Source organism: Ooceraea biroi, chromosome 1 (assembly GCF_003672135.1).
Source record: "Ooceraea biroi isolate clonal line C1 chromosome 1, Obir_v5.4, whole genome shotgun sequence".
NCBI lineage: Eukaryota > Metazoa > Arthropoda > Insecta > Hymenoptera > Formicidae > Ooceraea > Ooceraea biroi.
In genome coordinates this window covers 20,604,625-20,625,209 of record NC_039506.1, presented here as the reverse complement: position 1 = coordinate 20,625,209, position 20,585 = coordinate 20,604,625, and the positions used below count along the sequence as shown (strand labels likewise).

General features: G+C 40.2%; 4 protein-coding genes across 5 annotated transcripts in view; 3 read left to right on the top strand and 1 right to left on the bottom strand.

Annotated features, from left to right (window-relative positions):
• Nucleotides 1-4,422, top strand: part of LOC105278532 (icarapin-like) — a 32,414-nt gene extending 27,992 nt beyond the window's left edge. The window contains exons 3-4 of the mRNA XM_011337682.3: nucleotides 662-768; nucleotides 2,686-4,422. Coding sequence (XP_011335984.1) covers nucleotides 662-768; nucleotides 2,686-2,928 — 350 coding nt within the window. The 3' untranslated portion in view covers nucleotides 2,929-4,422. The remainder of the gene's footprint in view (nucleotides 1-661; nucleotides 769-2,685) is intronic.
• A 245-nt stretch (nucleotides 4,423-4,667) lies between these two features.
• On the top strand, nucleotides 4,668-6,933 carry LOC105278533 (syntaxin-5). Its single transcript, XM_011337683.3, has 5 exons — nucleotides 4,668-5,249; nucleotides 5,619-5,875; nucleotides 5,970-6,164; nucleotides 6,243-6,364; nucleotides 6,477-6,933. Exons 1-5 carry the CDS (start codon nucleotides 4,832-4,834, stop codon nucleotides 6,634-6,636), a joined length of 1,152 nt encoding a protein of 383 aa, XP_011335985.1. The 5' UTR covers nucleotides 4,668-4,831; the 3' UTR covers nucleotides 6,637-6,933.
• Nucleotides 6,934-7,784: 851 nt separating this feature from the next.
• LOC105278534 (transport and Golgi organization protein 1) lies at nucleotides 7,785-15,148 on the bottom strand. 2 transcript variants are annotated; one of them, XM_011337684.3, is made up of 18 exons: nucleotides 14,775-15,148; nucleotides 14,539-14,672; nucleotides 12,540-14,349; nucleotides 12,287-12,436; nucleotides 12,134-12,201; nucleotides 11,915-12,058; nucleotides 11,568-11,684; nucleotides 11,394-11,471; nucleotides 11,060-11,284; nucleotides 10,922-10,942; nucleotides 10,612-10,779; nucleotides 10,272-10,494; nucleotides 10,032-10,170; nucleotides 9,869-9,958; nucleotides 9,630-9,726; nucleotides 9,413-9,536; nucleotides 8,543-9,082; nucleotides 7,785-7,959 (listed from the first exon to the last, which is right to left on the bottom strand). In XM_011337684.3, exons 1-18 carry the CDS (start codon nucleotides 14,896-14,898, stop codon nucleotides 7,904-7,906), a joined length of 4,308 nt encoding a protein of 1,435 aa, XP_011335986.2. In that variant the 5' UTR covers nucleotides 14,899-15,148; the 3' UTR covers nucleotides 7,785-7,903. The 2 variants fall into 2 exon arrangements, with proteins under 2 accessions (XP_011335986.2, XP_011335987.2); XM_011337685.3 differs by lacking the exon at nucleotides 10,922-10,942 and having other exon boundaries at nucleotides 14,775-15,145.
• Nucleotides 15,149-15,982: 834 nt separating this feature from the next.
• On the top strand, nucleotides 15,983-19,609 carry LOC105278567 (zinc finger BED domain-containing protein 1). Its single transcript, XM_026969730.1, is given in 8 exon segments — nucleotides 15,983-16,051; nucleotides 16,221-16,333; nucleotides 16,501-16,637; nucleotides 16,640-17,403; nucleotides 17,873-18,288; nucleotides 18,384-18,532; nucleotides 18,620-18,929; nucleotides 19,412-19,609. Coding segments are annotated over 8 exon segments (1,962 nt in total). The 3' UTR covers nucleotides 19,416-19,609.
• The last annotated feature ends 976 nt before the right edge of the window (nucleotides 19,610-20,585 follow it).

The following is a 20,585-nucleotide window of genomic DNA, read 5'->3' as shown; positions in this document are numbered from 1 at the left end:
AAACGGAACGCTAACTAGGCGAAAACAACGACGGAACAGTCGCTAAATGCACGGACCCGAGACACAAAACTCCCGGCGATCGTCCCCGCACCACCAACGCCGATCCCGGGGGCGCAACTGCGTGTAACGCGATCACCAACTTGAAAGCACGGAAGCTTGATGCCAGAGAAGATTGAGCAACGCTCGGAGAATGAAAATTCCACAAGTCAAAGGGATAAATATTTAGCGCGCCGCGTCGCGACGAGGTCTCCGCTCCGGGAATTTTGTTAAAATTTAATAAGCCATCATTTTCGCATCGACAGGTCCGCTCGTGGCATGCTTCATTTCCGAAATCGGAATCATGGAAACGCGATTTTGTGGCCCAGCGACCACGCGCGATCCTAATAAGCGCGTCATCCCCAAATGTATGCTTGACAAATACTTTTTAAACAATCGCCAGTGCATGCACGGTCGATTTATTTAAATTCGCGCATTATTCGAGCGCACTTTGCCCGGCCGGGTGTTATCGACATTCGCGAATAAAATCAAACGGTCAATTTAAAAATTACATAAAAATATCAGTCTCACGTGTCATCGTGGGACAATTATCACGCACGTGTGTGAACTCTCGTCGTGATCCATCTTCTCACGTTATTTCACTTGTATTTCTTCTTGCTTTCAGAAACCATGACCAGACTTAGAAACAATCTGATGAGCTACTTCTGGAATCTGCCCGACATCACGAACATGAAGATCCCTGAGGGAGCAAACACGACTTCCACTGTTAAGGTAAGCACGCGACTGACAGATCTGATACACGAAACAGTACGAATCTCCTCTTGCGACTTTGGTCATTGATATACCAGTTGCAAAACGCATCAACTACTTACCTACAACGTTAACATAATTAATTGTACGCTACAGTGACACGGTTTCAAATAATTCATGGTCCTCATTCGGTTCTCAAGCAATGCACTCAACAATTTCCGGAATTCATCGCATCGCTCGAATCTAGAAAATTCAACCCCTTGCACATCTTTCCCATTTTCCCATCCTTTTTTATTTGCTATTTATTGGAAAAAGAAGAGAAGAAAGACTCGTGTCTCTCGTGAAAGTGTAAAAGCGAGAAATCGTTTTCCGTTGTAAGGACGTTGTAAGCAGGGTATTGATCTTCCCTAAAAAAGAAAAGAAAAAAACCTCTCAAAATTTCCTCGCGACTGGCAGTATCTGTGGTTCCCACGTGGAATTGATCGATAAAATCATTCCTAAAATGCGGAACGTTGCGGAGAGAACTCGTGGCACGTCGACGGCGGAGATATTTTCGGCTGTAGATGATCGAGCCAGATTCCGGACGGGCTGGCGGTGGTTTAATAACGTCGCGCGCTCGCGGACGGTAAAGTAAAATAATCCACGGCGACATGCGCGAGGGTAGCTTGTCGGAGGCGCGAGGGTAGTTTGGCGGACACGCGCCGGACGCGTCGCCGAGATAATGCATCGTCAGCGCAATTTACGTGCACGTGTAAACTGGAGCAACGAGGGGGTGGTGGAGGCGGCGATGGAGGATGCAGCGAAGGGCGATGATAGAGGTGGCAGGGATGGAGGATCCCTTTAACAATGGTACGGTTGCGCCAAGTAGGTAGCGGCGATGGCAGTGATCGGATTACTGCATTTCCCGTCGCGTATTGTTACACGCTCGGAATCTGCGTGCCGCCATCTCCGATATGTAAGTCGCTTAACGCTTAATGCGACTCGCCGCACAAAGTACGACTAACGGAAGCGGATAACTGCCCGCCGAAAAGTTCGCCGGGCGCCAGGCATCGCGCGTTCCGCGTGTAAAGCCCGCTGTTTGCGCGCGAGCATTCGTGAAGGATGGAGAGGAAAGCCTTTTGAAGGATGAAGAGAGGGAAAGAGAGAGATAGAAGCTTATGCACTTCTGAAATGCTGAACTACTAAGAGAAATTTTCAATCTTCCTTTTCTTTTTATTTATTTTATTTTTTTAATAAATGATTACCTATTAGTTTTAACATTTGGTCGAAACATTGGAAATTCCGTTCTAAGAGGAATTCCGAGGCTATTTATTCGATGGATGGGCCGCATTTCCTGGCGAATAATACTTTTCTACGAGACAGTCAGACAGATCCTGGAAATTGGGGGTTGAACGTGAAATAAAAGGATTTAAAAATTAAAAAATAAAAATTATAAATAAGGATGCGATCGAAATTTAACATCCTTTCAAGAATTTAGAGAAATATCGAATGACTTTATTTTCTTGGGAGCGATGCTTTCACATATGAAAAGGCAGTAGAAAATAGCTAAATGAAGTGGTTCCAATAATTTCAATTGCACAAGATTGTATTGTGTATACATCTCCCTATTACCAGAGCAAATCCCTGTATTGTATTCCAATGTCATGTTTTCTGAACGTAGATAAATCTATATACGTACTCGCTGAGAATTTTTTAACAATAAAGCTCAAGCTACGTTACAACTACTGAATTGCTCGAATAATTCATTTGCACTTTGTCTAACAATAAGTTAGGTCTCTACTCTCTTTCTCTTCCTTTCTTTTGGATCAATATGCATTATATTATTATACGTGACACCAATTTAAATTTATCTCAAAACCATCTATATTTGACTTATAAATTTGTTAGTGCCAGAAAATTGAGATTCTGAACATTCGCAATTGAATTATCTGATTTCAGATTATCGACGGCCATGTGGTAACGATCAACGAGACAACGTACTCGTCTGGCGACGCCAACAGCAACACCGCTTTCCGAATCCGCATAATCGACGTGAAGCCGCAAAACGAGACCGTACCGGCGATCGGCGGGGGTGGAAACGCAGAGCCGACGACGGTGAGGGCGGAAGCACCGGAGAGCGCTGAGTCGGTCGAGGACTTCAACAACGAGATACCGAAGAACGCGGACACGCTGACTGCTTAGGGGTGGATCGCGCACACGGGGCACGCCGGATGACGGCGTGTCACGGGGTCGATTTTCGGGGGAGGAAGGAACGATCCTTATCACGTGGCTGTAGTAGAGTAACTTCTCGATGCGACACGAGCGCGTCGCGTTAAAGCAACGTTATATATTGTAATATATACGCATATATATTATATATTATATATTATATATAGCCGTGTGTCTCCGTTGTTCCCTATCGCTTCTCGATACGATCGATTGTTCACGACGTTTACTCGCGCGTCCTCCCTCTCTCCCTTCCTGGGAGAGATTTCCGCTTCTGGATAAGCCGGAGTATTCCCGAGGATATATGGATAACGAGTTTTCAGTAATTAGGATAATTAGTTTGTGTAATTTTGCTTATACATTTTGAAGCCCTTATGGACCCTTTAAATTAGAGAGTTGACGGGGATCTGCAGCCAGGTACGTTTCTACGTTCCAAAAGTCGGATTTTGTACTAAGAAGCGTTCGTTAACGCCGTGCTATCAAAATGAAAGATCATTTTGAAGTCTCTTGCGTTCATCAGATGACTCTATGCAGATCCTTCTCAATTTGTAATCATCCGTTCATCTGACTATTAGTTTTCGTAATATCGCAGAGAAAATTGGCACTTTGTGGTCTAGTACAGATTGCAAAAGTGATGTTTAATTATTAATTACACGTTCCCATGTACGTAAGAGTCCTCGCTGATCGTTCTCCCTCGCCTGAATGCCGGGCGGAAAAGGTGAAAGCGACTGACACACATCGAATACGTCACCAACACGCCAGTTCGTTATACAAAAAGACCGTTTTGCAATAACATCGACTCCACCCGATTAATTGTATCATTTGTCCATCAACCGCCGCGCCGAACGAATGATATTTACGCGGAACTTACTTTGCTGTATTGGCCAGCCGTTCAACGTTTGTCACGTAAACGTTTGTGTCACTCGCGTGTCACGCAACTGGATGCGAATGCGAAATGGACTGTAATCGCTGGTTGTGTCATATTACGATATTATTCCGTGTATCTGTGCAACGCCGCGCTGCGGAGACTTTTATTCAGTTAAACGAATGTAAAGTGTCCTGTAAAGTCGATATTTAATAAGCGTATGTACAACTTCCCACGTACCCTATCCGACTACGTATTCCGTCATTCTCTTTCTTTGATAACGGAGCCTTTGATGCATGAAACAGCGACAATCGACGTATATGTACGGCGAACATTGGTCGCCGAGTGAATAATCACGCTCGTAAACGCTCGTAAATGATGTAGCGGAGAGAAGAACGGGGAAAACGTCGCAGAGAAAAATTTAAAAGCGCTGCGTGTCGCGATGTTTTTTTTTTAATAAGCTCAGAGTTAGAAAACGTACGTTCCTGTAGTGCTATATTTACGGATTTTAATGCGTGCAGATGTGTCCTTTATATCGTAAGTCGTGTTGCAAGCTGGTTAAAGAGCAGTTGATACAATAAAATATTATTCCTATATTATTCCTACATGACAACTCATATCTATAATTTAGGATCATATTAATATTATAAATATTATCCGCCAAAGTGCTATAAACTTTAATATCTCTTATCAACACGTAGTGAATGATACCCACGCTTCCATGCTCATTCAAAAGTCGCGCGCTTTTTAATCCCCGGCGATGGCTACAGGTGGCGGTACCGTCGCGTTCTAGGCTGCGCAGAAGCACGGCCGCGCACGCGCACTCGTGGCGTTCTACGTACATGCTCGCGCAGGCTGTCATGTGCGGTTATGCGGACGTGTCCGTCATCGCCGCCGTCGCCGTCGTCATCGTCGTCGTCATTGCTACAATCTGTTGACGCGCGAGCGACGTTGGTTGTCGGGATCGGCAGGACGCGCGCGTGGGCACGTGGCGACAGCTGAGAGGATGCTGCGATGCCAGCGCGCAGACGGTTCGGTGTCGTAGGATCCCCCGAGACAACGGACCGCTTGGGATTCGCATCGAGAGCATCGGGCATCGGCCCACCGCTGCACCATTGTCAGGATGAGGACGACGCGCGCCGCGGACTGTTGAGCGAGCGAACGGATGCGGGTATCATTGGCGACGACCTGGCGACGGACGGACTGCGATCCACGGTGACGGTGACGATGACGGCCCGCGACAGAACCACCGAGTTCACGAATGCGATCCGCTCGATGCAGAGCAGGAACGCGGCGCGGGCCAGCTCCGCGAGCCAGCAGAACCCGCGCCGCGCGCGCCACGTACAGAGCTATTCGCAGTTCATGATGATCGCCAAGAATATTGGCAAGAACATCGCCAGCACGTACGCGAAGCTGGAGAAGCTCGCCCTGTGTAAGAGTCACAATGTACAGGAGTGCTGCTCGCTGCGGCGATTCCGCTTTAGCTTAGCTTAGCTTAGCACAGGGATATGGTTTATTGGAGCAAACTGTAAGGATATTGTAGAATGGTATCTATTTGTTGTGGAGAAATACTAGGATCCTAGAATATTTTACAGAGATCCGATAAAGTTTGGTACAATTGTAACTTTAAGTAGTTGAACTGTGTCGCGATGTTGCACAAAGCAATTTGGTTCGAAAGTATATGTGCAAATGTTTGATATGAATATGTTAATGATGACAACACGTTGCGATTGTCTAGATTAGATTAGGGAAATTTATTGACTTACTCTAAACTGATTGAACGTTGTATGTACATTTGTAGTGGCCAAGAAGAAGTCTATATTTAACGACAGACAGATGGAGATCGAGGAACTCACGAATATAATAAAAACGGACCTGAAGAGCTTGAATCTTCAAATCGGGAAGCTGCAAGAGCTCGGAAAGTCTCAGAGAGCGAGTCTGGGGTCTTCTCAGAGCAATCACATCGCCTCGCACTCCTCTTCGATTGTAATGGCGTTGCAATCAAAGCTAGCAAATATGTCGAATCACTTCAAGAGTGTCTTGGAAGTTCGCTCTGAGGTATCACGCTGAAGATAAACAATACAATATTTTCTTTGTAATCTCCAAAAGCTATCACTGTAATGCTTTAATACATGAATTACACTGGCTGCAGAATATGAGGGAGGAGCAGAGCAGGCGGCAGCAATTCACTCAAGGATCTGTCTCCACCATGCTCCCCCCGAGCGTTGTTTCGGGAAAACAGGGCTCGTTGCTGCTGCAAGAGGAAGTCTCCAGCAATTCGGTCGCGATCGATCTCGAACCAGCAATGAATCATCAACTAATGCAACAAGCTATGCAAGACGATACCGTAAGTGAACTGCAACACGCAGTTCTGACACACTTTAACGTGATACAAAACGAGTAACGTACATTTTGCTTCTTGAAGGATGCGTACGTCCAGTCGAGGGCTGAGACCATGCAAAACATCGAATCTACTATTGTCGAGCTGGGTGGAATTTTCCAGCAACTGGCGCATATGGTGAAGGAGCAAGAAGAGATGGTCGAGAGGTAAGAAGATGACATTTTGCCTGCAGGAACGAGGTCCTTGTCGACAAAATGTGGAAAGATTGTTACGATCGTAGAGGTGTGCTTCTAATACAAAAAAAATATCAAATTGCAGGATAGACAGTAATATAGAGGACACTGAGTTGAACGTGGAAGCTGCACACACCGAGATATTAAAGTATTTTCAATCGGTGACGAGTAATAGGTGGCTGATGATAAAGATATTCGCGGTTCTGATATTTTTCTTTATATTTTTCGTTGTGTTCTTGGCATAAGACAGCAGGCTACCGGCGATAATCGTTCGTATAATTTATATTTCTTACGCTCTATCATTTGTATCTGTTATTTGTGATACACGATAAAAGGAAACGGCCGCCAGGCAGGACGATTTTTTATAAAGCTGCGACGCGTGTATGCATGTGTAGGCTGAACGAAAGGTATTTCGTGCATTCCTTGCCCTTCCTCTGAATTGTGAATATTGTAAGTATTGTTCAAACATCGCGTTTCTTGTATATCGCATGATACACGAACTGTAAAAAGGAGATATTTCTATAATAAATCTATCATTTTCATCTTCTGAGCAAGCAATTTTACAAACGATACAAGGAAATAACGTTTTACACAGAATACAGAAGCAAAAATAAAACAATTTGTTCATCATTCTCGCTTGTCATTTACGTTAACATATTCATATACATACATATATATGTGTGTGTGTGTGTGTGTATATAACTTATATCTTTAAATCAATGATTATACCTCGGTGAAAAATTAGAAGGGTAATCGTACTCGCTCTGTTCTTAACTTAGATATGAAATCTGCGATAACACATCCACAATCGTAATAAATTACAATTTATTTCAATCTTTAGAACCATATATATATATATATATAACAATTGTATCTCTCTCTTTTATTCTACATCGATTATAAGAAGTTTATTACAATATTTTATCCACTAGTCTCGAATGTCCTGCGACGTGTAGAGTATGCGCACGTCGTTTTCTCAAGAATTCAGATACAATTTACTTTCAAGTACTCTTCTTTTCCGTGTTTCCTTCCCTCGTCTTCGTTATTGAATCCAAATGTACGAATTTCTCAACAATTTTTATAAATAGTACAGACATTACGTCTCTCTGTGCATGTATTATTATAAAACTGCTACACGTATACGTACACACATGCGTAGGTATACATGTATTAATAAGTAATACATGCATACATACATATTTCACTAGAAACATAAAATAATGCCACTTCTTTAAATGATTGATGATAGAGAGAAAGAGAGAGGTCACTTTTCTTAACAAAAATAATACGGAACAGTGTATATAACAATCACAGATATAAAAATACGCAGACGACACGTTATTGTTTCGTGTGAATCGCTGTATGTATGATCTCGATACTCTCGCTCTGTTAATGTTTAACATAAATTACATCACCATTACATATTTATTTAAAATCGTTATACAATAGGTCTGCCACTGTTACAGTGATAGATTTGGCCTTTGTACAAGTGTGTTTTGCAAGATATAAAACTTAGACTTTCCCGTGGTGTGTCTTATCCAGTGATTCTCCTGAAGAATGTAAGGAACCTGAAATTAACGTGGAGTAAGTAACGGATGTTTTTATGCGATACATTCCTCCTAATTACTACGATGTCCTAAATTTAAAAGAAGACATACACTATGATTCAAAATACAGGGGACCGACGGTAAAGAAATAAATTTTACAAAATTACACTTATGAGTGGAAAAGAAAAATGCGAGATAGTTTATTTTTGTTTAAAGCTCACAAAAATAGCGAATTTATTGAATAACTAATAAAAAGTGACAAAAGGATATGAAAATACATTTAAAAATCAAATTTACGGAACGAAATCTAGCCATTAGCATGAATTAAAAACATGATTAAAACCTTTGAACCTGACACGGCACCTATTTGGGATTATTTCCCTCCATGGTGCTCCAAAATTGTCTCACTTTAGAGAAACGTTTGCGTCCTTGCATGCACAAAAAATAAAATGAACAAACAATAAGAATAAAGTTAAAGAAAAATCGTACAAATCTCCCGGAAGGGTGAAAAAAATCGAACCAACTTATTAATAAACGTGTGCGGAATGAATTGCGAGGTGTATGTCATCGTACATGCTGCCGCGTGACATTGTTCTTCACAAACCTTTATGATTGCGCGCACGTGGTTGTTCCCGCTGGTGAGGATGGAAACCAGAATTCCGCGGGGGCGGCAGTGACTCTTCCCCCCATGGACGCGCCGTACCGAGGAGTGGAGGTAACATCGTGCCGGGCAGAGGAGGGGGCGGGATGTGATCATTGCCGAACGGCGGGGGCGGTGGGGATCTGTGGCGGTCGTAAGGCGGAAGTAAGTGCGGCGGTGACATCGGCGGCGGAGAACCGGCGTTCTCGTATCTGTCAACGGAAGCGGAGGCGCCGGGATGTAAGGGTGGAGGCGGCATCGGCGGCGGTGACGACAGCCGGCCGCCCAGAGGCGGTGGACGTTGACTAATATCGTACGGAGGTAGACCGGAAGCGGTGGGCGGCAAGAGCGGCAGGTACGGCGGGAAGCAGTGCAGATAGGAAGGTGGCGGTGGTGGCGGGACGCCCGAGGAGCCGCTAAACATTACGGGTGAGCTGGACGACTCCGGTCCTATGAACAGTGGCGGCGACGTCATCGTCTCCCCGTTCGCTTCCAGGCCGCTTCCTGTTCGGAAATTCAATATGGCAAAGTAAAGAATCCACAGCGTGGACAGACGCGGACGTGGCTTCCGACTTTTCAGTGTTCTCGCACGCGACACACCGTGCGCGGATGAACCTCTTGAGTATTTCTGAAGCTCGCGCTAATCGTCTTGGAAGTAACACAGTTAGATTCGAACTACTACTTGCTACTAGATGCTAAGAAACTAGATTTTTCTACTCTAGGTATGATTACTTATGCATTACGGTTTCTACTTGAGAGGTTCTTATAAGTTTCATTTGAGAAATGTATGTATGTGTAAATGTACAATGAATATTTTGTAGTGGAAATACTTACGGTGTAGCTTAGCCTCAGGATCGGTGTCGTTCAGGTTTTTCTGCACGAGTGTAAGACGATTACGTAGCTGGCCGGCCTCTGCTTTCGATTCTTCTAAACGACGTTCATTTTGACGAGCAGCAACCTTGCGGAATAAAAGAATATTGCATAAACTTTTACTGTTAATGCTAATTTATATTTTATTTGCTATAATTGTGTAGATATACTGTATACATACCCATTGTTCATGTGCTTTCGTTTCTAAAGCAGATATTTGATTTTTGTATTCTCTCTCCTGGTCCACGATCTCCCGTTTCAACATTTCTACTTGTTGCCTGAAATTCAATTTTTTGTGATTAGTAAGAGGTATTTTAAGAATATTTAATTTACTTCAAAAAATAAATATTAATATATTACGTCAAATTAAAGTTTCCTTTTTGACAGAACTACTAAATTAATTAAATTAAATATACTCACTTATAATTTTGTATTTCGTTTTGCATCGTATGTATCCTTTCGACTGTCGAGACAACTTCCCCTTGCTTCTGTAGCCACATTGCTTCTTCCCTGAGGTGTGATTGTGATATTTAATAATTTGTGCAGATACAAGTAATTTTTATTAAGACTAATCATTACTTACTTCTGGCGTTCAGCTTCTTTTTCCTTGAAGAACTTTGACAACACCTCCAGCCGAGTCTCGGCGTCTTTCTTATCTTTCTCAGCTATTTTACATTGATCGCTTAATGCAACCACTTCTTCCTTAACGAGTTTCATGTGTTCTATGCAAATTAAATACGTGTAATTAGTAGCAATTAATTCGGAGGATAATTTACGCGTCTCAATAGCAGAAAAACTAAGATATTTTTAAGTTTTTTTATACCTTCCAACAACTGATGAGCGCCTTCAACGTCGCTCAATCGCACTTTCAGTTCATCCCTCTCTTCACGCAATTGCACCGCCTCGGATTTCACGCGAGATACATCGTATAATTTATCCAGATCCAAGTTATTCGACTTGATCTGGCTGATAACATCCATCAGCTCTTTCATTTCCGTTTTCATGCCTCTCAATTCATTATATAAGGAGGTCTTCTCAGTAGATGTCTAGGAACAAGCATGATGCAATATATTATACAAATTATATGAAAAACACTTATTATTAAGCATATTTCATTTCATGTGTATTTTAAATTGCACTCGTGTACGTAACTGCAAACTTACTTGATTTAGTTGCTCCTCCAGACCGCGCACTTTCTCCGTGAGCGATTGTTCTATGCTGTTTCCAAGATTTGCCTGCGTTGTCAGTTCATCCTGCGCTCGCGAAAGTTTTGCCTCAAGTTCCTCGCATTTCTTGGTAGTGGAGGCAAGATCTGTCGATAGAGTCTCGATCTACAACGAAACGTAAATCTGAATCTGAACGTGCGCGTCGACTAGCATATAAATGATAGAATGATTATAAAGAATTGATAGAATAATTTTTAATTTCTTAAACGATCTTTTATTCGCACAACAAACAAAGATCTTGACGAACCTCAAGCTTATCAAACTCATGCTGCGTCAAGTCAAGTAAAACAGAAAAGTTAGTGTTTTTTTTTGTCAGGAAGTAAATAAATCAGAAACGTGCTCGTAGCAGGTGCTAACGTGCAGAACGAACAAATAGTTCTCCCACCTCTTGAGCTTTGAGATTCAACGTATTCGTTAACGACTCGTTCGCGGTGTGTTGGGCGTCCAATCGTGCTTGTAGGTCTTCCACCGATTGCGCTAGTGGATTAACTTCGTTGTTCGATGATAAGACTTCCCTCAGCATTCGTTCGAGTTCCAATCCGGCTTCCGTTGCGTTTTCCAACTCTTTGTCCAATATAGCCACCTGATCCTCCAGTTCTGCTTTCGCGTCCTACCGAAAGAGCAGAGTAAGCAGATAAATGCAGAACGTGCAATTTTCGATTCTCGTCAATGTTTAGCTATAAAACGACGAAAAGATGTACGATGAGAATAAAAAATACCTGTGACGCTTTCAAATCTGCTTTCAGCGATGCGACCATCTCGTTAGAACCGAATGATTCGTCTTCTATAGAATGTAACTAAAACATTTGTATGATGTTACGTAAACTCGGATTTTAATTACGAAAGTTTTGTCGAAATAAAATTATAATTTGCATATATGTAATTGCTCTTACTTTTCCTTTGGTGGTCTTTAAATTCTCACTGAGTGCTTCACACTCTTTTGTAGAGACCAAGAGTTCTTTTTCGAGTTTGTTAATCCTAGCGATGAGCTGTCTGTCCCTTCTTGTATTCTAAAACGAAATTCCATATACAGTTAATTAATTCCGTTCGATCATGTGAATAAATAATTGCATAATTTGTTATATATATATTTACTAGAGGTAGAGAATTTGGAACAAAAATAAGCCAAGTTCATAATTAATGAAACTCTCATTAAATTAAATATTCTATTTCGGATTGAATATAAATTATGAACTCGCTCTTGCTGCAAGCGCTCCAAATATAAGCGGAATATTGTTACCTCGATATAATAATATCCAAGAGTAAACGCGAGTGTTGTGAAGGCTGTCACACACACGTACATCAAAGTCTTCCAATAATTAAGATCCAAGTTTGTCGAGAACTGTTCATACCCATATCCGTATATATATCCTGACTTCTTATCCTGTTGCGCAGAAAATCGTTCTTTAATAAAATATCAAAATGATGATCGTAAATACAAAGTTCTTGAAAGACTTACTTCTTCCACCGATGCATCTGTTAAAGTAGCCTCAGGTATGCATTCGTCATTGGGACAGTAGGCTTCATCTGAGGTAATTGCACAGAAATGTATATATCACAATATCTATTCTATTTTTAAAGAAGTAATATTATTAGCTACCAAAAGTGATACCTTTTTCGTTAAATGTACGTTTTAATTCTGGCTCCACGTTATTGTCTTCCCCGATGTCTTCATCGCTCTGTAAAACCTTATCTCCATTGTTTATGCGATCATATCCAGGCAAGATCTCTTCGTGTTTCATAGAATCGACTTGATTTTCAACTAAACAGAGAAAACATCAAGTTTAAATTAATACCGCCATCAATATAACATATTTATTACTTGTAATAAACATTTTCTGTATTAATAACGTTAACAAGCTTACCATTCTTAGATTCCAGGCTCTCAGTGCTCAATAAATCCCAATCTTGGAGACTCTCCTTCAATTGTTCAGAAATCACGTTCTGACTAGAATCTATGAAGGGTTGCTCTGCACTGGGATTAGATTCTACACCCTTTGAGAGTTCGTTAGATTCTACAGGAACACTGCCAGGGCTAGCATCGTTAATTAAATTATCTTTCTTATTTACATTACTATGTACAATTGATATATTGAACTGAGTGTTTGCAGCGCTGTGACTTGATGCTTCATCGACGATTACTGTATTCTCTGCAGCAACATGATCCTCGTGAAGTGATTCCGTTTTAATATTCGTTGCTGCTTCCTCGACAGGTTGCAAACTATCAGTTTCTAAAACTTTCTCACCAGCAGCCTCATCGGCTCGGACAATCGTTTCTTTCTGACCAACGTCTTCCAATTTATTTTCTAGATTTTTAGCACTTTCTGATACCAGTTGCTGCTCAGTGTCATCGCTGCTTTGAGCGGCGATGGTGCCCGCGGTGACTGCAGAATCTTGCGATTCAGGCGAGACCGTCGGTTCTGTTTCAGGAGCGGCGGTCACGCTTTCTGTAATTTTATCCGTGCTACTCGTTTCCAGTGCTGGAGTACTCTCAACGTTGCTGTCAACAGCATTCAGTAAGACCGACGATACTGCTGGCGATTCCTCGGCAGGTTTGTCAGTATCTTCGTGTGCAGAATTGTTGGATGAAGGCACGTCGCTTGAAGATGTGGTGTTCTCCAGAAGAGTCAAAGATGCTTCTTCCACTATCTTTGCCCCTTCGTCTGAAACTATCACACCCTCTTGCGTAATTTCCTGCGTTTCTAGCTTCTCGCTGCTTGTAGAACCCGAATCCACGCTCGAGTCCAACTTCGGAATAGCCGGAACGGCCTCCTCGGTTACAGCAGCCTTAACGTCAACGTTTTCTGAAGCCTGTTCTGACAACTGCGCATTGCTCACGGCAGCAGCTACGGAGGCAAATATGTCGTTGCTACTTTGAATATCATCATTATTTTTAGTGCTTTCTGTTTCTTCTGCAGTTTCCTTCGAGCTAGATAAAATATTAAACGTCTTCGTCAGTGAGGCAAGTATACCTCCACTTTCAAGTTCTTGTTCCTGTTCCTTATTTTCTATATTCCTCTCACCACTACTGTCCGTCGATTCTTCTTCGTGTTCCAGATCATCAGACGGCTCGTCTTCGAATTCATCGCTTTCAAGTGCTGCAGTATCGCTTCCACCTGCCGTATCCAACGTCGAATTGATTATTGCTTCCGAGCTCTCTAACAATATCTCAGCACTAATTTCCTCATGAGTATCTATCGGCGGTTTAATGCCTTCCAGTTTATTATCAACGTTGCTTGTGTCTGGTTGCAATTTCTCATTATTAAGTGTACTCTTGTCTAATGATAATCTATCGTGATTAGGATCTGTTTTAGGATCACTACCGAGGCTGGAAGCTTGTTTATCTGGAAGTGCAGTGACTTGCATGGCTTCAGACACCGGACTGGGCTGTACAGGTGGTTTACCCTCAAAGTAAACTGTTGTACCGTCTATTACCTCGTACGGAGACAATACGCCGTCTGCATCGATCGCTTCAGATCCCTGCACAATACTTTCCTCTCCAGATTTTACTGATACCGGTACTGCCTCATCATTGTAAGACTCAAGCTTGTTGGCTTGAGCGTTACTACCATTGTCAGTAAATTTGTAAACAGGCACTTCGTGCAACAAGTCGCGTCGTAGAACTTTGTATTCGTTTAAAAATGAACGAGGCGCGAATCCACGTTGGCCGTTTATCTACAAAACAGAATACGACGTTTAGCACATGAAGTGTAGCTTTGAAACAAATAGAAAAATATGAGCTTGAAGCTGAGCAGTGATAAATGTTCCAATGGACACTACGTGTTATAAATATGTACAACAGAAATCTGAAGAAATGTTAAGGGATTAAAAATATGTTTAATGTAAAAAGGCAACAGGATATACCTCGACGCCCCATAAATCCGTCCTCTTTCCGGCTCCTTTACTGAAAACCGTAACTGATACATGTTTCTTAAATGACAGCACTTCACGATCATTCGCGTTGTAAGCGAGTATGGTCCGGGCCAACGAAATGGGCTCTAAATAACGAAGAAAAGACAGCAATTATAATATATGCGTGATTAAGTAGAGCAGAAAAATGTGTTTTATATTGTTCAGAGCTAAAGTATGGCTTCAATTACCCGAACAATTAGGGTCGTAACATAATTGTTTGTCGGAGAGAGCGGCCGTGCATTCTGTCGCCGCATAGAAAACTATCGCGATAAGTAGAAATATAAGATTCGTAAACGAGCGTATTTTCGTCATATTTTCAGTATTACAAAGTTCCACATCACTACCGACCACCACTAGCGCATACAACGACACTGCCACCGCAAACGCACTTCGCGACCGTAAACTGTACACCCTATATAGAGAGAGATAAATTTAGCTTCGAGTGTGATGAGTTGTTCAACTACGAAGTATCGTAAAGTAACTTTTAGTGCGTAAAATTCAACATATGTTACTCTTCGATCAATTGCAGTTATCTCATATGTCAGTTATACGATTGTGAAATCTACGTAACTCGATTTCTCAATAAAAATTAAATTCATCTGATTCGTCTCTGAGTTGTACTACTTGAAAACAAAACCCGTGTCTGACCCACCGTTGAATCGTACTACCACCTGAAAATTCTGTTGAAGATAGTGGAGGCTCGTAGCGGATGTTTCAGGAACTAAAAAAGGGAACCTGCGAGCCGGCAATGTTATCTCAATGGGTGCTTTCCATTTAGTGACTCAAGTCGACACAAGATGACTCCTAGTGCTGTTGTTCACTGGTATTGAAAGAAGTTAAGGGGAAGCTGGAGTTGCTAGTGAACTATTTTTTCACTATAGCGATGGTAATTGCAGTTTCGAAAATTCTCTTTATTGCTTGTGCAGAATAAAAAATCCTTTTCCACAAATGAAGTATAGATAGAAAGAAAGTCCGCTCTACAGGACTTTATATTCAAAATGGAAAAAAGTTAAAAACTTGCATTTGTCTTTTCTAACTTTTTTCCATTTTGAATATAAAGTCCTGTAGAGCGGACTTTCTTTCTATCTATACTTCATTTGTGGAAAAGGATTTTTTATTCTGCACAAGCAATAAAGAGAATTTTCGAAACTGCAATTACCATCGCTATAGTAAAAAATAGTTCACTAGCAACTCCAGCTTCCCCTTAATGGCAGAGCACGATACACATGCTCTGTTTCTGTGTAGTTTAATTAATTTGTTAGTTGATAAGTTGTTGTGTTGTATCGGCGGGCGCACAAAACCCAATTGCCTTAAGGCAGGGTAATTTTTATTTTGAATAAAAAAAAAGGTATTGAAAGAAGATAGAATGATACTCTGTGTCGACTTGAGTCACTAAATGGAAAGCACCCATTATAAGCGCGCCAAACTAGGGGCCGCACCCGTAATATATGCTACATCATACGATGTTGGTTTACGGCCATTTCCACTGCGCATGACCGAAACCGCGGCCCGGCTGAAACACTGCCCGCGAACACGTGCCGCGCGTGTTCGCGGGTAAATTCGTCAAAAGTGGCGAAAACGCCGTTCGGTGAAAATGGACTTGTGTAAAGTTTAATAGAAATTAACTTTGTTAGAATTTTGATTCTAAATTCTGTGATTCAGTTTTAATTAAAATTATTATTGTGATCGGCGCTACTCGGAAAGTTTTCCAGCTATCACAATTATTGACGGCGTTATACATTATCGTGTAAGTGTATCAATATTGCTTGTTCTCGGAATATTCCAACGGACGATATTCGTGCAAAAGAACACGTGTTTTGCGACGAATACTTGTGTAAACTCGTGTTCTGCACAGAGGTGCATGCTCGTCTCTTGATGTGCATGCGTGTTTAATTTTTTTTTGTTGTGCTCCAGGCACGCACCTTGCAGGCAGATCGTCTCGCAGGATCACAAGGAGCGCAAGGCACAGAAGAGATTGCTCAAGGCAGGTTTGAGCTCAACGAAATACATCTACACCACCGATGTGGACGGCACGGTCCAGATAGATGGTGACAATTCGTCATGAATCCTAAAATAATATTGTCGAACATAGAAGACGATATCATTATTGGCCAGCCGTTGATAGTGACGAGTGATGAGTCAGATGACAATACGACGAATCAATCGGAGATTGATGGCAAAACCCTGTCGGACGCTGTTGCAGAGTTCATCATAATGGATCTCCAATTACCAGAGATTGTAGAGAATCGTGGATTTCAGAGGCTTATAGCTACCTTGCGCTCACCCTGTGAAATCCCCAGCAAGACCAAATTAGAGCAGGAGATAATACCAAGGATATACGAGACCTTCCGCGTGTCTGTGGCAACGTCGTTGTCCTGCATCATGTCCGAACTGGCACTGACGTTTGAAGAATGGAAATCAAACTACACTGAAAGTTATGTTACCATATCGGTTTATTATGTGAATGTCGCGGAAGCTGCATTGGAACGTAAGATTTTGAGAACTATTTATACACCATCGGATTGGAAGGAGAAACATTGGAGAAATATGATAGATATTCTGTTACGCGAGTGGGATCTGAACATCGAGAAGGTAACAGCAGTAGTGGTCAGTAGTTCAAGCACGGAATTAATCAAGGCGTTGATTAATCGCAGTTTGACTGTTGTGCCCTGCTTGCTCCATACTCTACAAATATGTGGGCAAGCTTGCTTCGATAATCCAGATGTGGCCCAGATATTGACCAAATGTAGATCTGTGATTAAAACTATTATAAGTCATCAAGGAATATATGCAGCACTGCAGGAACAATCGTCAGCGGTAAGTTATCTTTATGACACAAATTAATATTCTAAAAGAAATATGTAATTTGCCAGTAATTAAATGTTTAAAGTTAGTATGAAGGCTAAATGGCTTCTGAACAGATAGGAAAGGCTTTTCGGTCGAAAAACAAGCTAGTGAAAGGTAAGCTAGTGTCAAAATATTATTGTATGTATCAGGCAAGTTTCCCGTGTCTCTCTGCGAATTGATAACATTATTATGAAAAACAAAGAATGAGATCGCAGAAATGTTTTTTTTCCCTTTAGCCTTCATGGCACGTTCGCAACGTTTCGACCGTAAACTACGGCTGAAACGTTGCGTTAAATCAATTAATTTGTATTGCCAGCTGGGTCGTTAATAAACTTTAAACAAATTAATATTAATAAATTACTTTTTAGTCCGTACATGCATAATTTAATATGCGTAACAAAAATTATATTCTGTGCTTAATAATTTATCCTTATTACAGTTGAAAGAAAATGCTATGTTGCTGGATTATCCTGGCATATGGATCTCTACGTACAACATGCTGAAACAAATGGTGCTACATCGCAGGATTATCACAACTATAGTAGAAAACATAGAAGGAATAGATCAAGAACTGATCAAGATTACCAATGACCAGTGGAAAATTATAGAGGATCTTATGAGTGTTCTTGAGCCATTTCGAGATACCGCCATGACACTCAATGAGGAAAGAATACCGCAGGTGTCGTTATTGAAGCCATTACTTGGGCAACTTGTGTCCTCGCATCTCACAGTGCAAGAATCCGACAGCGAGACTGCCAAGTCTTTCAAGGAATCTCTGTCGGATATGTTACGCGAGCGATATGCGGACGGCAACGTTACGCTACTTCTACAAATGGCAACTACTTTGGATCCCAGGTATATTGGTGAAGAAATCCCTTTAAACATGTTGAATTTCGCATATCGTATTTGCGTATACTGATTAGACTGTTTATTTCCATTACGCTTTTAAGATTTAAATCAATTCCATATGTCACCGAGGAAGAAGAAAGCATAGTTAGTGTTCCACTAAAGAAAATGCTTACGAAAATAATTCAGGAGCAATCTGGGATTACAATAAATGTAATACCACCAGAAAAGGAGATGTCACCAAACACAAAAAGTCGATTATCAATTAAAATTAGTTAAAAATAAAATCAAATTATCCTTTGCGACAACAACCGTGAATAAGTAAATTATTTGATTTCAGGAATTAAGCTTTTAATTGACAACAGCGAGTGCAATGCAACGAGGGAGGTATCCGCAGAAATGAAAGCGAGTTCCGAGTTTCTGCTGTATAAATTGGAAGCCATATCTCTTGATAGTTCCCCGTTGCAATGGTGGCTTCGAATGTCCGCGAAGTGCCCGAACTTGACGAAGTTGGCGAACAAATATTCCTGCGTGCCCGCGTGTTGCGCACCGCCAACACGAATTCCGCAAATGCAATACTATACGAGGCGAGCGGCATTACCTCATCATTTGATTGACAAATTACTCTTCTTGCACGGCAATTATACAGTGTAAGTGGCATAACACTTGAATAGCATTGAGATGTTGTTTAAGAAATATCTCATTCTAATGTACATACAATATTTTTATAAAAAACTGCTTCGGTCTTTCGCGATGCAGTCAGCGCAAAACGCAAATCGCAAAGTGATATGCATGTACATTTCAAATGCAAGTGTATATACATATAATGTACGTACATATATATATATATATATATATATATACACACACACGTACATTAAAAGATAAGTAAAATGGAATACGTATGTTAAGATATATTTATATAAAATTAATATTTTTATTTAGTATACCTATACTGTAATACAAAGCAAATATACATATACATGATACATGGTACATATTTAAATTTTATGAAATAACGTAAGTCAATAGATTTCCACATCGTATATATCTTAATATACGTATCCCATTTTACTTAAAACCAAGTAAAAAATAGTTTGTTTAAACAATTTGTTTATGTTTATGTTTTTAGGTGAGGTGCCGAAGATATTCATGTATATAAGTGTAAAATATTTGTTAAAATAAATTTATATATATATTACATAGTACTGAAATCTCCTTTTTTTTATGTCCTTTATAAGTTGATTTTAATAGTGATACGATTGTAATGGATTAAAATAAGCTGTATAAATATTTGTATTCTGCTAAAATATATTTTCTAATAAATATTCTAATAAATTTTCTAATAAATATTTCCAAAATCCTATTATGTGTATGTATATGTGTTATATGCGTATCTGCAATACTTACAATTAATTAGATTCATCAAGTTTGTAATAATATTTCCTATAGTTATCAATTTTTATTTTAAAAAGTGCGTTTTTTTTATTTTAGGTATTACAATAACTTTCTACATTGTTTGCAAAACACATACAGATCTGAGCTTCTTTCAAGTTCAGTTCTCCAACTCTTGATTATTCTGTATAATTTCTAATTCTGGAGTAATGTTCTACAATTTCCGACCTTTAATGCGCTTAATTCTTCGGGGTTCTTTTGCTGAAAAGATAAATTGTATAGTTATAAATAAAAAAAATCAAAATCATGATATTTGAAATATTTGTCAGCTGCGTTATCAATTTCAAAATGCATTTTTTGGTAGTGTATATAAATTTGGAAGATTGATGTATCATTTCGTCATACACTACATCAAACATTGCTTCGTTTATGTAATGTAATCTTATAAATTTGTAAAAATAACAAAGCCGCTGTTCGAAAAAATCACGTAAATTTGAAATACAAATCAATATATCCTTACATCTATTTTACTATGTAGCTATAATCATCTTTCACACATTATTCAATTTATAAACACGTGATTACGAGATGCTTAATAGAAGGTTTATCCACGATAACAACGATATAATAAAAATAATTCACTAAAGAGATTTATGGATAGAAATAAAAATACAAAACACAAATTATACTTTATATACTATTTATTTGTTATTCGTGTTGAAATAAAATTAGTTTTGTTAATTTCTGTCTATCTTTTTTTTCTTTGTTATATATTTTTCCCAAATGATGAAATCGTATTTTAATATAATATTCTGCAATAGATACAATTAGTTGTTTTTTATGATTATTAAACGGTTCCTGAGAAAGAATATGATGATCCATATTTAGAAATACATAAGGTAATACACATT

Excerpts from the sequence above, each read along its gene's own strand:
- LOC105278534 (XM_011337684.3), bottom strand. The coding sequence starts at position 14,898 with ATGACGAAAATACGCTCGTTTACGAATCTTATATTTCTACTTATCGCG. Across the intron at positions 12,059-12,133 it reads CAGATGCATCGGTGGAAGAA|GATAAGAAGTCAGGATATAT; the intron begins GTAAGTCTTTCA and ends TCTGCGCAACAG. Across the intron at positions 9,959-10,031 it reads AAAGAAGCTGAACGCCAGAA|GGAAGAAGCAATGTGGCTAC; the intron begins GTAAGTAATGAT and ends ATCACACCTCAG.
- LOC105278533 (XM_011337683.3), top strand. The coding sequence starts at position 4,832 with ATGCCAGCGCGCAGACGGTTCGGTGTCGTAGGATCCCCCGAGACAACG. Across the intron at positions 5,876-5,969 it reads TCTTGGAAGTTCGCTCTGAG|AATATGAGGGAGGAGCAGAG; the intron begins GTATCACGCTGA and ends CACTGGCTGCAG. Across the intron at positions 6,165-6,242 it reads AAGCTATGCAAGACGATACC|GATGCGTACGTCCAGTCGAG; the intron begins GTAAGTGAACTG and ends TGCTTCTTGAAG.